This window comes from Garra rufa, chromosome 18 (assembly GCF_049309525.1).
Source record: "Garra rufa chromosome 18, GarRuf1.0, whole genome shotgun sequence".
Taxonomy (NCBI): domain Eukaryota; kingdom Metazoa; phylum Chordata; class Actinopteri; order Cypriniformes; family Cyprinidae; genus Garra; species Garra rufa.
In genome coordinates, this window is record NC_133378.1 from 38907197 (window position 1) to 38925032 (window position 17836).

At 34.2% G+C, this 17836-nt stretch overlaps 1 protein-coding gene across 1 annotated transcript in view; it reads left to right on the plus strand.

Annotated features, from left to right (window-relative positions):
• quoa (quattro a) overlaps nt 1-16848 on the plus strand; it is a 149712-nt gene extending 132864 nt beyond the window's left edge. The window contains 13 exon segments of the mRNA XM_073822759.1: nt 19-176; nt 4153-4483; nt 6564-7038; nt 8930-9179; nt 9277-9360; nt 10409-10633; nt 10815-10985; nt 12475-12652; nt 12789-12905; nt 14225-14401; nt 14511-14710; nt 16039-16097; nt 16393-16848. Of these exon segments, the coding sequence (XP_073678860.1) occupies nt 19-176; nt 4153-4483; nt 6564-7038; nt 8930-9179; nt 9277-9360; nt 10409-10633; nt 10815-10985; nt 12475-12652; nt 12789-12905; nt 14225-14401; nt 14511-14710; nt 16039-16086 (2414 nt within the window). The 3' untranslated portion in view covers nt 16087-16097; nt 16393-16848.
• Nucleotides 16849-17836: the final 988 nt, after the last annotated feature.

A 17836-nucleotide genomic window follows, 5' to 3' on the forward strand; every position in this document is an offset into this window, starting at 1 on the left:
CGATGATGCTGGTGTCAGATGCTGAGAGCATTCAGGGGCCAAACTATCCCGAGACGGAGGTGTTTCACAGGATGGTGTCCATGTTTAAATCCAGTCTGGCTGATTTCGTGTCGCGGGCCGAGCGTTGCTGTGAAGAGCTGGGGATGATGGTGTACATCTGCCACTTCTGTGAGAGGGTACGGCTTATACCCTAAATACACTAATTCACAACATTCATATGACTTATTATGATCAGTGAATAATTATTGACACCCTCCAACTCATAAATCTCACTGAAAAGAGTTTGTGGTGGCATTAATGCGCAATTATTCCTATGAGATTTGAAGGCACAGAAATACAGCTATTCAGTCTTGACGCCAAGTTTACGTCAAAGGGTTTTTAGAAAATATTTTTGGAAATTCTGCACAAATTAATCTGTGTCTAAAGGTATAGCTCACCCAGAAATAAAAACTCTGTCATCATTTACTCACCTCATGTTGTTACCAACCTGCTTTCTTTCTTCTGTTGAAAATAACAGCATTTACTTTAATTAATTGACCTCCACAGTATGGAAAATAGTAATTATGGAAGACTATATCATTTGTGTTTCATAAACAGTAAAATCTCTTTCATTGTAACAGTTAGCAGAAAACTGGGAAGCAATGGCTAAAAAATGATTCTCTCTTAGAGAAACTCTAATAATAGCCTATGAATCGTGAGATCGTGCTGCCACCTAGTGGAGTGTTACATGCTATAGCTAGTCAAAATTATAAACTTGTTTTCCTTCAGTAATTAAATTACATTTGGCCAGTTTAATTAGGAAATAATGTTTTATTTAAAATCTGTTTAAGTTAGGACAATTTCTTAACTAGAAAGCAGATAACTTCTCCAATTTGTCTTAGCTATTTTTAATTAAACTTCCAAAAGACAAAATAAATAAATAAATATTACGATACTGATAAATGTAACATTCACTTCGATGGCATGAGATGACTATAATACAGTGAATTAAGCCACAAACTCGTTCATAATGCACAATGTTTTTATCTACCATGTATTTTGAGGTGCAATTCCTCGTTTTACATGGAGTTTCACTAGTTATTGTTAGCAGTAAACCAGTTAGCTCACCTGGATATGTTCGTAGATTTGAGTTAGATTGGATGTTTCGACGTGGAAAGCGGTTATCTTCGGAATAGATATGTGGATATTTTATTTGTAAACATCATACTTTTTTCCACTTATTTCAATTAATCTCATGAAACTAGAGAGCTAAGCCAGTAGAAGTGCTGACCGTCTCACAAACATGCAGTGTTGCCAGATTGGAAATGTCCAAGTATCGTACCAGAAGCTCAAAATTATCGTATTTGGGAGAAAATTATCGTATTTGAGTCAAACGTTCAAAATAAAGATATTTATCTAGATGTTACAGCTATTTATCATTTTCAGCACTCATTTTCTATACCTTATTGCAATGCTAAACTAATTATCTTACCCCAGTCAAACGTTCAAAATACAGCTATTAATCTAGATGTTACAACTATTTATCCTTTTCAGCACTCATTTTCTATACTTTATTGTTAAACTAATAACCTCAGTTTTGAACTGACCTAAGTGCGACAGGAACGTTAACTTGTGCTCGTGAGAGAGAGCCATTCTCCACGATATTGGTTGAGAAGACGTAAGAACGGATGAAAGACACGCGTAACGCCACGTTCACGTCTCCTCACAATCATGCAGGTAGACGATCCACACAGCTAGATCTTTGAGAATAGAAGCTCTATAATTACAACGACCATGGTGTCACAAAATTGTGAAATTATCGTACATTGTGGTATTATTGATCGTACATCGTACAGAGGTCAAAATTATGGTACAAATACGATAATTATCGTACGTCTGGCAACACTGCAAACATGGCTGGAGGAGCGAAAGGCGGAGCGACGGACAAATCGATTCAATTGAGTGACTCGTTTAAGCTTAAACCGCCCCGATTGATTCAAATTCAAAACTCGTGAGTTCGTTCATTCATTGCAAGCGATTCACTAGCAAAATAAAAACAGATCAAAAGAGCCTTTCTTTTTACATTTCGACATCTCTTGTAATGAAGCTGTGTAAAATAAAACTCTGAATCAGTTAAACCATTGCTGGCAAAATAATTCACTATTTCAAAGCGCTCCAATCAGATTGCGCATTGCAAATCATTTGCTTCAGTTCGGGACATCAAAGCGTGTATTGCGAATCATGAATGGTTTGATTTGACTCGGAATTCGGAGTGGGCCCATGAATCTTTTTATTCAGATTGGGACTTCAAATCGCCTATCATTTGATTAAGATCGCGACTTCTGAGTGCAGATCGCAAATAATTCAGATTGGAGCTTTGAAGCTGGCTTTTGAATCATTTGTTCATGCTCCAAAGTGAAAAGATCTGAATTGCAAATCATTAGTCAGATCGCAAATGGGGTCGCAAATCATTTTATTTAGATCGGAGCTTTAAAGATGGTCAATTGATTCAAATCGAGTTTCAAGGAGCGGGTCGTGATGATTTAGATCAGAGTTTACACTGCAAAAAATGCTTTTCTTACTTAGATTTTTTGTCTTGTTTCCAGCCAAAATATCTAAAAATTCTTGAATCAGGAAGGATTTTCTAGACAAGTAAAAATTATTGTCTTGTTTTTAGTAAAAACAAGTCAAAATTAAGTGAGTTTTTGCTTAAAACAAGCTAAATAATCTGCCAATGGGGTAAGAAAAAAAAAAATCTTATTTCAAGCAGACAACTAGATTATTTTTCTTACCCCATTGGCAGATTATTTTGCTTGTTTCAAGCAAAAACTCACCTAATTTTGACTTGTTTTTACTAAAAACAAGACAATAATTTTTACTTGTCTCAAATCCTTCCTGATTCAAGAATTTTTAGATATTTTGGCTGGAAACAAGACAAGGAATCTAAGTAAGAAAAGCATTTTTTGCAGTGTAAGAGATGATTTGGAGATGGTTTGCAATCATTTGATTTAGATCAGATTCAGAACTTCGGAGCGGGTTCGCAAATCTTGTGATTCAGTTCAGGACTTCAAAGCACGCATCTTGAATCGGGACTTCGCAGTGGGTTCGCAAATCATTTGATTTAAATTGGAGCTTTGGAGATGGTAATTTGATTCAAATCGGACTTCAAAGTGTGGTTTGAATTTTATTTAGATAGGAGCTTCAGAGATGGTTCGCAAATCATTTGATTTAGATTGGAGCTTTAGAGATGGCCATTTGATTAAAAAAGGGCTTCAACGCAGGTCGCGAATCATTTGATTCAAGATTGGAGCTTCAGAGATGGTTCACAAATCATTAGATCGGAGCTTCGGAGATGGTTCGCGATTCATTTGATTTGGATCAGTGCTTTCGAGATGGTCAGTTGATTCAAAACAGGCTTTAAAAGAGCAGGTCACGATTCATTTGATTTAGATCGGAACCTCGGAGCGGGTTTGCAAATCTTTTGATTCAGATGGGACATCAAAACAAGCATCTTGAATAGAGACTTCGCAAATCAATTTATTTTGGTCGGCGCTTTGGAGACGGCCATTTGATTCAAATCGGGCTTCAGCGCGGGTAGCGAAACATTTGATTTAGATCGGAGCTTAAGAAAGAAGAAAATTTTCCTAAGGGATTTGGGGAATTAACAATGGTTTTATTATGATAAAGGTGTAACCATGCTTTTTGTTGTATTGATTACCATTTGTAGAACCACAGTTTTACTACCAATACTATGGCTAGTGTAGCATGCTTTAGGATTAACAGAGCTTTGGATGGTTTCCATTTACTATATAGATCAATTTTGAATAAAGAAAAGAACAGTTTATTAGACACAGTAAATTTTTGTTTAGGCTTATATTATGTTAAATTTAGCTAGCAAGAAACACATAGGCTATTTATATTTTCCTAGTTTTTTTTCTTTTGAGTAGTCAAACAACCTAAAAAAAGAAAACATTTTTAAAAAAGAGAGAATGGTTTCACACTAAGAATTTTTTTTTTTTATAGCACCGCTGTGAAAACTCCCATTTGGAAGCCTTATTTTAAAGAGATGCAAAAAGCCGCTGATCTTATTGATGTGAAGACATTTTTCTTGGTCAACATAATCCTCCCTATATGTCTGAACAAATTCATAATTTTTTTTTTTTTTTTTTTTAGGCATCAGCCGTGGCCAACGATTGTAGGCGATATTTGGAAGAGGAGCAATACTGCTGTTCTCCAGACGAAGAGCACTGGACACTTCTTCACACTTACCTGCAGAGATTAGATGAGTTTTCTCCTGAGCATTTCCAGGACGTGAGAGCACAGGCGTCTTCCAGCTCTAGGGCAATGCAGGTGTGGAACGCTGCCTGGATCCACTGCCAGGAGGTGCGGCAACAGCTGGAGGAGAGACTGGCACTTCTGGAAGGAATTCAAACAGCCGCTGGATGTCACTCTGATTGGCCTGAGGTCATTCCAGGTGAGGATTCAGAAGAGTCTGTATAAGACAGTGCTTTGTCATATGACATGGTAGCTTAAATAAAAAAAAATTAAATGGTAATTTTGACTTTATTTCACAGTTAAAACTTATTACTCACAATTGTAAGGTATAAACTTGAGGTTACAATTTTTAAACTTAAATAATGTAAGATTTATTTCTCCATATTGTGAGTTTATATCATGCAATTCTGACTTTTTTCCTTAGAAATTTGAGTTATAAATTCGCAGTTGCAACTGTTTGTCACCAAATTGTAAGTTTACATCATGCAATTCTGACCTTTTCCCTCAAAATTGAGTTATTAACTCGCAATTGCAACTTTTTTCTCCAAATTGTAAGTTTACATTAGGCAATTCAGATTTTTTTTCCTCAGATATGCAAGTTATAAACTCGCAATTGCAACTTTTTTCACTAAATTGTAAATTTACATCATGCAATTCTGACTTATTTCTTCAGAAACACGAGTTATAAACTCACAATTGCAACTTTTTTCTTCAAATTGTAAGTTTATGTCACACAATTCTGACTTTTCCCCAGAAATGAGTTATAAACTCGCAAGTGCAATTTTTTTATTGTAATTTTACCCCATGCAATTCTTACTTTTTCCCTCAGATTTGCAAGTTATAAACTCTCAATTACAACTTTTTAGAATTTTTCCTCATTTAGAGAAAAAAAAGTTGCAATTGCGAGTTTAGAACTCAGAATTGCAAGTTATTAACTCGCATTTGCAACTTTTTTCTCCAAATTATAAGTTGACATCATGCAATACCGACTTTTTTCCCCAGAACTGCAAGTTATAAACTCGCAATTGCAATTTATTTTATGAATTTTTCCTCATTTAGTGAAAAAAAGTTGCAATTGCAAGTTTAGAACTCAGAATTGCAAGTTATAAACGCACATTTGCAACTTTTTTCTAAAATTGTAAAACAACATCATGCAATTTTGACTTTTTTCCTTCAAAAATGCAGGTTATAAACTTGCAATTGCAATTTTTTTTTACCAAATTGTAAGTTGACATCATGCAATACTGACATTTCCCTCAGAATAGCAAGTTATAAACTCGCAATTGCAACTTTTTTCTTCAAATTGTAAGTTTATGTCACACAATTCTGACTTTTTTCCCCAGAAATGAGTTATAAACTCTTAAGTGCAATTTTTTAATTGTAATTTTACCCCATGCAATTCTTACTTTTTCCCTCAGATTTGCAAGTTATAAACTCGCAATTACAACTTTTTAGAATTTTTCCTCATTTAGAGAAAAAAAAGTTGCAATTGCGAGTTTAGAACTCAGAATTGCAAGTTATTAACTCGCATTTGCAACTTTTTTCTCCAAATTATAAGTTGACATCATGCAATACCGACTTTTTTCCCCAGAACTGCAAGTTATAAACTCGCAATTGCAATTTTTTTCTAAAATTGTAAAACAACATCATGCAATTTTGACTTTTTTCCTTCAAAAATGCAGGTTATAAAATTGCAATTGCAAATTTTTTTTACCAAATTGTAAGTTGACATCATGCAATACTGACATTTTCCTCAGAATTGCAAGTTATAAACTTGCAATTGCAACCTTTTTCTCTCAACTGTAATTTTACCTCATGCAATTCTGACTTTTTTCCCTCAGAATAGCAAGTTATAAACTCGCAATTGCAACTTTTTTGAATTTTTCCTCATTTAGAGAAAAAAAAAGTTGCAACTGCGAGTTTAGAACTCAGAATTGCAAGTTATAAACTCGCATTTGCAACGTTTTTCTGTAAATTGTAAGTTTACATGCATTTTAGACTTTTTTTCTAAGAATTCTGATTTGAGAATTGCAAGAAAAAAAATGGGGTAATGTAAAATAAGCATTTTCCGTTTAAATAAAATTTATTTTTCTGACCCAATTGCCAGATTTTTTATTGTTTAAGTGCAAGTCATTTTCTTCTGACACATTTTTTAGTAAACGACTTAATATCTTAAGCCATTTTGCTTCTTGAATAAATGTATCTTAATTTAGGAAAGTTTCGATATTTTTACTGGATAACAAGGTAAAAGTACTGACGAAGAAAATGAACTTCTCATATTGTGAAATATAATTTATCCCCAGTTCAAGATGAACATGAAATTGTGCCTGAGCTGTCGGAGAGCAGGGCGAGTCGGGCAAGGGACAGCATTCACGGAACCGTCACCTGCTTCAACTTCAGATCCAACCACAAAACCCAGAAACAGTCCAAAACCGCTCAGACAGCGAAGGAAAATCCTGCAGACTGCGGCCAGAGGGGCAAAAACATTGGCAGAAAAGCTTCCCAAGAGCAGAAACCCGTCGTAGGCTCAAGTACGGTGGGCTGTCAGTGGTTTCCTTGGCAGAACGCAGCCAGCAGAAACATCAGCAAGGGATCAGAGCGGCACATCACAGAGCCCATCTCCTGCCAGAACCAGCCGTATGGAAACTCCCGTCACAACAGCTTCTGCTCTCAGACGGCCTGTGGAGAGACAGAGGGCGCTAGAGACGTTCCTGTGTTCACAGATGAATGGAGAACTGATGGAGAAAATGCTGCATCCACCCCAGAAAGCTCAAACAGAACCATGTGAGTTATAATTGTGTTCTTGTGTGCATTGTAGACACTTAAAGACAACATGAAATGAAAACAGCTACTGTTTACTTTAATGTACTTTAAAGAGTTTATGGTCTTATTATGAACAGTTCATTAATTCATTAAGAATTCATTCAGTAAGCATTCATCTAAAAGCATTATTTTTTTAGTTAAATCTTTAATCAGCACCTTTTCTCTACTTTTGAAATAATCTACTATCCATTCAAATTCTGATTAAGTCATCATGCAATTCTGACTTTTTTTTTTCGGAAATGCATTATAAACTCACAATTGCAATTTTTTTCTGTAAGTTTACATCATGCAAATCTACTTTTTCTCTGCTTTTGAAACAACCTTTGATTCATTCAAATCCTGACTGATAAAGCCAATATTATTTCAGAGAGTATATTCGGTTTTATCTGGAAACCGTTTTTTTTTTTTATAAATTTTTTTCAAAATGTAAACAATTGAAATTAATGTAAAATTTTAGAATTTAAATTTAAAATGAATAAAAATGGTTTACTAAATTGAAATAAAAGTGAATGCATTTTTTGTTATGCTGAATTTTAATGCATTTTGAATAACATTTCATGTTGTCTTTATACAGATGAAACACTGCTAATTGAAACTACTTACTACTTACCTACTTAGGTGTTTTCTGGCTTTTAGTTACTTTATGTGTATATGCAGTACCATTCAAAAGTTTAGTCTTTAAGATTTATTTAATGTTTTTGAAAGAAGTCTCTTTTGCTCACCAAAGTTGCATTTATATGATCAAAAAAATACAGTAAAATTGTAAAATATTATTACAATTCAAAATAGCCATTTTCTATATGAATATATTGTATAATGCAATTTATAATTTGTGATGCAAAGCTGAATTACTGCAGTCTTCAGTGTCACATGATCCTTCAGAAACCATTCTAATATGCTGATTTGCTGCTCAAAAAACATTTCTGATTATCAATGTTGAAAACATTTAGAGTTGCTTTATATTTTTGTGGAAAATGTGATAATTTTCATGATTTTTTGATGAACAAAGTTCAAAACAACAGTATTTATTTGAAATGGAAATCTTCTGTAACATTATAAATCTATACTGACACTTTTGATCAATTTAATGCATCCTTGCTGAAAAAAAGTATTAATTTCTTTCAAATAAATCTTATTGACACCAAACTTTTGAACAGTAATGCAAGACGGGGAAAAAAAAACAAGTCTCAATATTTTTCATGCTATTTCTTTCTCTGCCCAAAAGCTTTCACTGATGTCAGAAAGGTAAAGTTATAGAAAAGTGAGGATATTAAACGTGGTAGTACTGGTAAACCAACATAAGACATATATGAATAGATTTCTATGATAATTTATAATCAAGATCATGACCAGCTCTAGTATTACATGATTATTTTTGAAGTGAAGGCCGTCACAGCTGATATTTCATCTTTAAATTAAGAAATATGTGACCCTGAACCACAAAACCAGTCATAAGGGTCCCTTTGAAATTGAGATTGACACATCATCTGAAAGCTGAATAAATAAGTTTTTCATTTAAGTATGATTTGTTATGATGGGACAATATTTGGCTGAGATACAACTATTTGCAAATCTGGAATCTGAGGTTGCAAAAAAGTCTAAATATTGAGAAAATAGCCTTAAAGTTGTTCAGATCAAGTTCTTAGCAATGCATATTACTAATCAAAAATTAAGTTTCGATATTTAAGTATTCAATATTTAATATCCTAATGTATTTTTGGCTATTGCTACAAATATACCCGTGCTACTTAAGACTGGTTTAGTGGTCCAGGATCACATATTGGAAATAAAAAAAAAATAAATGTTAACATTATTATTTTAGAAATATAATAATATCTTTATTTCCCAACAGGAAGCTTCATCGCATCTTGGAGGAGCTCCTGCTGACGGAGGTGGAGTATGTTCGTTCTCTCGGCTACATCTTGACTCACTACTTCCCCCTGCTGTCCAGACCAGACGTCCCGCAGGATCTGCGCGGCCAGCGTGGGCGCATCTTTGGCAACCTGGAGAAACTGTACGACTTCCACTGCCAGCACTTCCAGCAGGAACTGGAGGCCTGTCAAGCAGAACCACTCAGAGTCGGACAATGTTTCCTGAATCATGTAAGACAGCACTGTATTTCGATCGTAATCATGCCGCTATCATTTTAAACTCCCACAGAACATTATTTTAATCTTGTACAAAAATCTATCAAAACAGAGAGAGAGTTTTGGACTTTACGCTCTTTACAGCAAGAACAAACCCCAGTCTGACGCGTTAATTCAACATCACAGATACTTCAAGGTGAGGAGCCTTTGGTTTGTTTTACACTAATACGCATATAAATGATATTATGATAAAATCATATTATAATATATATTTTATTGGAATTTATATTCTTTTTACTATTTTACATTTTATATAATTTTACATTTCAATGTAGTTAAATGTTTTGTACATGTTTAAAATATAAATATATTAATGAATATATTTATATATATATATATATGTTAAACAATATGAAAATCTTATTATTTATAACTTTTACATAATTATTTATTTTACATGTGTATATTGTTAATTATTAATATTAATTTAAATACATAAAATAACTTTCTCGTATACCTTCTCAAGGGACAATACTATAGAAATGAAACTTGGATATATTTTAGAGTAGTCAATGTGCAGCTTGTGTAGCAGTATAGATTTACTGTCCTCTGAAAATAACTCAACATACAGCCATTATTGACAAAATAGCTGGCAACTAAAGTGAGTACACCCTAAGTGACTCGGTTTCAGGGTGTTACTGAACCTCTAATAGCCTTGGCCATCTTTGTGGAGAGCAACAATTCTAACTCTCAAATCCTCAGAGAGTTATTTGCCATGAGATGCCATGTTGAACATCCAGTGGTCAGTATGAGAGAATTGTACTTAAAGCACCTAATTTTAACTGCACTAATACAAGTTACACAACTTTATATGTTCCTGTCAAGCAGACAAAGTCATAAATATGATGAATAGGACATGTGGCTTTGCATGGTTAAACAACATGCAGCTGTTATCACTTACTTTTGTTGCCATCTATTTTGTCAATAATGGCTGTATGTTGAGTTATTTTCAGAGGACAGTAAATGTATACTGCTATACAAGCTGCACATTGACTACTCTAAAATATATCCAAGTTTCATTTCCATAGCATTGTTCCTTGAGAAGATAAAGAAAATGAAATATGAGGGGTGTACTCACTTTTGTGAGATACTGTAAATATAAAAAAATGATTTTTGCATCTGTTGGTATTTCTTCTGAGTTTAATCAAAGTGAATGGGTATGAATCAAATATATTTTTGTCCAGCGTAAGCAGATGGAGTTGGGTGACAGCATGGATCTGTCTTCGTACCTGCTGAAGCCGGTCCAGAGGATCAGTAAATACAGTCTGCTGCTGCAGGAGATCCTGGACGAATGTGTGCCGGATCAGAGCGGAGAGCGAGAGGAGATTCAGGCGGCTCTAGAGGTGGTGCGATTCCAGCTGCGGCACGGGAACGACCTGCTCACCATGGATGCCATCCGCGACTGCGATGTTAGTCATGAAGCTTCAACAATCTGTTTAAAAAAAGGGATAGTTCAACAAAAAAATGTCATTTGGCCACCATATAGTCACTTTTTTTTTTTTTTTTAAACAGGTTTTGGTCTGAAACTGGTTTTCCAATTTTTTTCATAATATGCAAGATTCTTTTTTTTTTGTCATTATGTTTCTTCAGCTGAATCTGAATGAGCAGGGCCAACTGATTCGGCAGGATGAATTCTGGGTGTTTTTTCGTAAGAAACGTTCCCTCCGGCGAGTGTTTCTCTTCCAAGACGTCATCCTCTTTACCAAGACCAAAAAAAATGACCGTGGAGATGATGTATACGTTTACAAAATGTCTATCAAGGTATGTGTGTAACAATATTAATGCTTCTATTCATCAAAGAATCCTGAAAAAATAATACATCACGGTTTCCACATAAATATGATACAGCAGAACTGTTTTCAGCACTGAAAATAATCAGAAATGTTTTTTAAGCAGCAAATCAGCCTATTAGAATGATTTCTGAAGGGTTATGTGACACTGAGGACTGGACTAATGATGCTGACAATTCAGCTTTGATCACCAGAATAAATTACATTATGTAATATATTAAAATAGAAAACAGTTATTGATAACTGAATTGTAATAATATTTCAGAATTGTACTGTTTTTACTTTAAATAACATTTTAAAGGAGTAGTTCACTTCCAGTACAAATAATTAACAGATAATTAACTAGTCACCCAAGATGTTCATGTCTTTCTTTCTTCAGTCATAAAGAAATTATGTTTTTTGAGGAAAACTTTTCAGGATTTTTCTCCATAAAGTGGACTTCTATGGTGCCTGTGAGTTTGAACTTCTAAAATGCGGTTTAAATACAGCTTCAAAGGGCTCTAAATGATTCCAGCTGAGGAAGAAGGGTCTTATCTAGCCAAATGTTATTTTTTTTACAAAAAAAAAAATGTATATACTTTTTAACCTCAAATGCTAATGTATAGCTCTGCGATGTGCATGCATACTCTGTGCAGTCCCATTCAAAACAGTTAGGGTATGTCAAAAAAGACCCATCTCCTCCAACTTGAAAATAGTCTTACATCAACGTTTTACCTTTTTTGTAAAGGGCGTTTGACCTTCTTTGCACATTCACTTTGTAAACACTGGGTCTGTACTTCTGCAGTGATGTAGGAGGATTTTTAAGATACTGTAGAGGAGAAAATAAGATGGGAGTTTTTCGACATACCCTAACTGTCTTGAACCGGAATACACAGAGTACACACTGCAGAGCTAGACAAGACAAGCATTTAAGGTTAAAAGGTATGTAAATAGTAATTTTTTAGTAAAATAACCAATCGTTTTGCTAGATAATACCCTTCTTCCATGGCTGGGATCGTTTAAAGCCCTTTGAAGCTGCACTGTGGAAGATCAAACTCGGGGGCACCATAGAAGTCCACTATATGGAGAAAAATCATGAAATGTTTTCCTCAAAAAACATAATTTCTTTACGACTGAAAAAAGAAAGACATGAACGTCTTATGACAAGGGGGTGAGTAAATTATCTGTACATTTTTGTTCTGGAAGTAAACTAATCCTTAAAAATTCTAACAGACCCTACATTTTTTAAACAGTGTATAATAAAACTTTTTTCTAATTTCTATATCTGCAAAATCAATTAATAATAATAACAATATCTTCATGTGTTCTCCTTGGGAATCAAACATATTTATTCAGAGTCAAAACCTTGCAAACAGTCAATACTCATATTCTGTTTTTGAATGCAGTTATGATTAAATAAGATGTGTTTGATAAATTGCATACTTATTTAATTTATAATTGGGTTTAATGTTTCTGTGTAGACCTGTGAGATTGGAATGACCCATTCTTGTGGGGTGAGTGGCCGGAGTTTTGAGATCTGGTTCAGGAGGAGACGCTCCCAGGACACCTACATCCTGCAGGCTGAGACACGGGACATCAAAGAGGCCTGGACCAGAGATCTGGAGCACATACTGTGGGAACAAGCGCTGAAGAGCAGAGGTCAGAGCAAATTACAATAAAATATATAGCGGGTTAGGCATTTAAAGGCAAAGTTTAAATGGTTAGAGGTTACAGTACACGTTGTTTGTGTTTGTAAGTCCTTGTAGATCTTCAGAACTTGATGTTTGTGTTTCAGAGCTGAGGAGACAGGAGAGGTTGTTCATGGGAATGGGTTGGAAACCTTTTTCCGACATTCAGCCCAGAAATGCAGCTGTTAGCAATCATGCAGTAAACGGTGACGTCACAAGAAGAGGTATTTATCAGCCAATCACAGGCTGACAATTTGCATGAATATAACTCTGATCTCATGTAATAAACTCAAGGGTGTAGGAACGGTTTGAAAAATATCCTGAAATGCTCATTTTAGTGTATTTATCATGCAAAACTCACAAGTAGGATTAAAACACTTTCTCAACAACTATGAATTAGAAACATACATAGTTTTATCAAAAGATGACTTCTCTTCTGTTGTCTTTTTTCATCAGGTAGTTTATTTTCTGTCAGAGTCTTGGCACACAAACTTTACCAGGTGTGGCTTGCGTCATGAATGTTAATTACATTGTGTTGTTCACGCTAACTAATCTGCAACTAAATCGCTGAAAGGCCATTGGTTAGCAAACACTAGCATAATATGATTACTGCTTAACACATTTGTTCAACCTAGTCGTAGCCTGACAGAAGCTTCTGCTTGATCTCAAAGAGATGGTTTACCAAAAACTGACCTTTTGGACATTCTAAAAATGTATGATTTTCTTCTGTGGAACAAAAAAAGATTCTGAGGATTGCTGGTAACCAAACAGTTTTGGGTCCCATTGATGTCCTTTATATGGATTATAAATCCTACTGTACGTCTATGAAAAATAGTGGGACTCAAAACAGTTTGGTTACCAACAGCCTTCATGATAATTACAGAATTGTTTAAATTTGGGTGAACAATCTCTTTAAAGCTGTTGTTTTACAGAGCAACATTTCACAATTTCATTTAATTTGCTCTGTGGGTACAAAGTCTATGGGAGCCTGTTTCTGTGACAGAAGAAACATTTAAAAGATAATTAGGACTTTAGAATTAGAACAATTTTAATGTCTTTTCTCACAATTCTGAAGGAAAATATAAAACTCAGAAATAAAGTCAGAATTTTGAGACATAAACGCACAGTTCTGTTTAGAAAAAGATAAGAATTCTCAAAATTCTGACTGACTTTCTCACGGTTCAGAGTTTTCATCTTGCAATTTAAAAAAAAAAAAAAAGTCCAAATTGTGAGATATAACCTCAGAATTGTGAGATATCGAGTGAAAATGTGAGAATTCTGAGGGAAAAAAAAGTCAGAATTGAGAAAAATTCAGAATTGTGAGATATAAAGTCAAAATAACTTTTTTTTAATCCATTGTTGGAAACGAGCTTTCATAAAAATCAACCTTTCTCAAACGCAGACTAATGATCATCTTCTAAATGTGAGAACATACAGTATACTAGTTGCTACGCCCCTGAAAAAATATGTAGCTGCTTTAATTTTATTCAACAAAGTAAAGCCCTTTTCAGTCATTACCTGAACGTTGACTTCTTTTTGGCAGAAGTTGTAGGAATTCTGAAAACACCCAATCCCTCGGTGTCCAGCCTCCAAAGGGGCGTGGCTTTGCCACGGCCAGATTCGATTGGCTCTGGCAGCAGCACGTCAACCGCAGGCAGCTACTCATCATCCTCATCTGGACGGGGCTCCATGTCACCCAGCGTTTTCCAAGGAAAATATGGTAGCAACAGTTCTACTTACTAATATAGGAAAATGAACAGTGTCTGTATATTAAGAGAAAGGCCTGAATAATATACTGTAAAATCTCTGTCTCCACCTGTTCTTTATAGATTCCTCTACAGAGACAGCAGGTATATTTAGCTGTGCGGATCATAATTGCCCAACAAGAAGGAGAGCGTCTGTGTCGTCACTGCTTTACTCCAGACCTTCAGCATCTCAGACGTCTTCCAATCAGGTTCTTCTCTATGGCTCACCTGCCCTGTCCAGGAAGAAGCTCAGCCCACAAACAGATGCTCATGATTCCCTCAAGGTTGAGAAATGAGCGCACATCAGCCCTGCTCAAAACCCACTGAGCTGCCTGTCACTTTTGACACAGTGATGCTGACTTATATAGATACCACACTGTAGAAAAAGCTGTAAAAGTAGAGTCTAATGTACTGTATTAAGACAACACACAGCACTCAAAAAAAAGTTTGTTTTCTTTCCCCATGCACTGGTCAATTTTACGATTTTGCGCCATTTGTTTCAGACAAGAAGGGGAAAAAAGTCCAAAATACACTTTTAAGTAGGGATGCACCGAATGTTCAGCAACCTACATTATATAAGTGAAAAGGCAGAATAAATTATACCGAACAATGACGTGACACGATCAAATAGAGGCACGCACTAATGCAGCAAACATGTCGGCAGTGTGGAAGATTTTAAAACTGTCCAAGAAAAACGCAAAAATCATTACAAGCACTGACAGTGAGAGACTGTTTAGTATCACATCACATGTCTTCTGTACTTACTGTATGATGACTGATAATGGCCTTAACCCATTAGTAAATAAACTACAGAACGTTATGTTGTCTAATACACGCAGGAATTGTATTTATTCTGACAGCACTGCATAAGCTCATTGGCCAGGGTTCAAAGTCCAAAGCTTGAGGAAAATCTGCATCGAGAATCATTCATAAATCTGCTGCTGTCAGCAAAAAGGTCTTGTTGGTTTTTGCCAAAATAAAAGTAAACATTCATAAATGTTAGTATTGTAATTTTACTGTTGTTCTGAAAAATAAAGTAGAACGAAAATAATAATAACAATCATTACAACAGCTCTATTAATACATTTATTATAACATTCTCCTTTGCTCAGCAAGGCTGCATTTATACATTATACATTTGTACATTAAAAACCCATGCCTGATTCAAGAAGGGGGTCTTAAAAATGGCCAAAGAATATTATTTTACTTATTAATTTGAAGTTAAATTGTGCTTTGTTGGAAGGCTATAATGTCTAGAATGTTAAAAATGTTCAGTGTTAAATACATATTTTTAAATTGTTGTTTTGAAATTGATCGTTTTCTTTGAAAAGCAAGACAAAACTGTAAAAAGCAAATATTGGCTATTTCATTTATGCAATGGTGAAAAAAATGGCAAAATACATGGGGGAAAAACAGAAAAACTGTATTTGGTTATCAGCCTTTGGCCCAGTGTGTAATTTTGTTGGGCTACAGCTAACAATTTTCATTTCAGTGCATCCCTACTTTTAAGTGTTTATTTTGACACTTAAAACGAGCGTTTCATACTTATATTTCATTAGAAAATAATTAGTTCAAACTAAATGTTAATTGCGTTCTTCTGCGTTTACTGCAGTGTCAGTTTCAAGAGCCGATTCGTTCCAAAGCATCAACAGAAGTTTAGCCATGATAGAGGTGAGTGACAAACTGTGATACACTGCATGCTTAAGGGAGACTATATTAACACAAATCCAAATGCTAAAGCTGTATATACAAGTATGTCCAACTTTATCATAAAATACACTTGCAAAGGGTGATATACTGCATATAGGCTACTGTATAGCAAATCTCAGCAGCTTGATTGCTTGTATTGTCGCAAAATGTAACTATATTTTTGCCATTGCTCATTAAATATGTGCAAACATTAAATATATGCAATTTATAAATGACTGATTTTCTGTATGATACTAATGATGCAACAGTTCCACAGGCATGCTTACATCTCTCCAGAAGCAGTTCACTGATGTCAGATCAAGTTATGAGATGCTTCTACTGTATGAATTCACCTGCTGAAGAACAAACCAGAACAGAAGAGATTTCAGATTTTTGTTTGAATAAATACAGTGGGAAAGAAGAAAAAAAGCATTAGCAAGATGATATCGACCAGATCTGAGACTGTAGACCAGTTTTTTACTTCCAGTATTGACCATCTGAGAAGACACATTTGAGGAACTACACATTTTCCTGAAAAAAACAGCAGAAATATTCTGTTAAAGCTTGACTTATTGTGCAATTATTTTGCATGAGACTATATATTTCTTGTATTGTAAAAATTTATTTTGAAATCAGATGCAATGCATATGCACATGTTCAATATTACAACGACCAGGATTTAAACTAATAGCCAAATATATATTCTTTTATCATCAAACGTCCTGTTATAACACTATAATGTTGTGTTTTGTACACTGTAAAAAGTTTTCACCAGTTTCAACTTAAAAACTTAAGTTTAGCAGCTGCATTAAAATTTTAAGTTAAATCAACTTAAGTCATTTTAACTCACAAGTTAAATCAACTCATTTGTAGTGTAATAAGTTAAAATGACTTGTATTTTTAAAAAGATTTAACTTAAAATTTTAAGGCAGCTGCTGAACTTAGGTTTTTAAGTTGAATCTGGTGATAACTTTTTACAGTGTATATTTATCCAAGCTTAAAAACTCCATTATATATAGTTTATGGGGTTCAGGGAATTTGAAATACATACACACAATTGCTTGAAAATAAATTTCGATAATTAATTTGGACTGTCTAAAGATTTTATACAGCATGTGTGAAAGTATTAGACTATTCATTTTGTGTACTGTAATATATTAAATATCAGTACCTGGAGAGAAAAAAAAACCTGTATTTTATTATTTAAAAGATTTATAATAAATAAAAGGTATTTAAAATTAGCTTTGATTTGTGTCTTTCTTTTGAGACGTGCAGTCAGATAGATAAACATACATGCACTAGCAGCCATAAAATGTTTTTATTTTAGTATTATTTATCTGTATTATAATATTTATTATTTTGATTTTTTCATATTCAGCTTTCTTTTTAAATTGTCAATTTTTTGTACATTCGTTATGTGCTTATTTGTTTTTGCTTTAAATATATTTATTATTAGCATTTAATTTGACTGTGTAATACTCAGTATTACACCATTTGCTTTAAACATCATCTAGTAAGTGAATAAATTAAAATAAAATAGCTAAAAGTTCTAGTAAACAACCACTTATCCAAACAGCTTCTTACCTGATGAAATGAATACTACACACTTTTGTGATGACCTGAATTACAGAATAACTTTAATAACAATTCAGATTACTACCAGGTCTTTAAGGTGGCTCTTAAAATGTTAAAGCACAAAAATGCTATTTATACAATTTTTT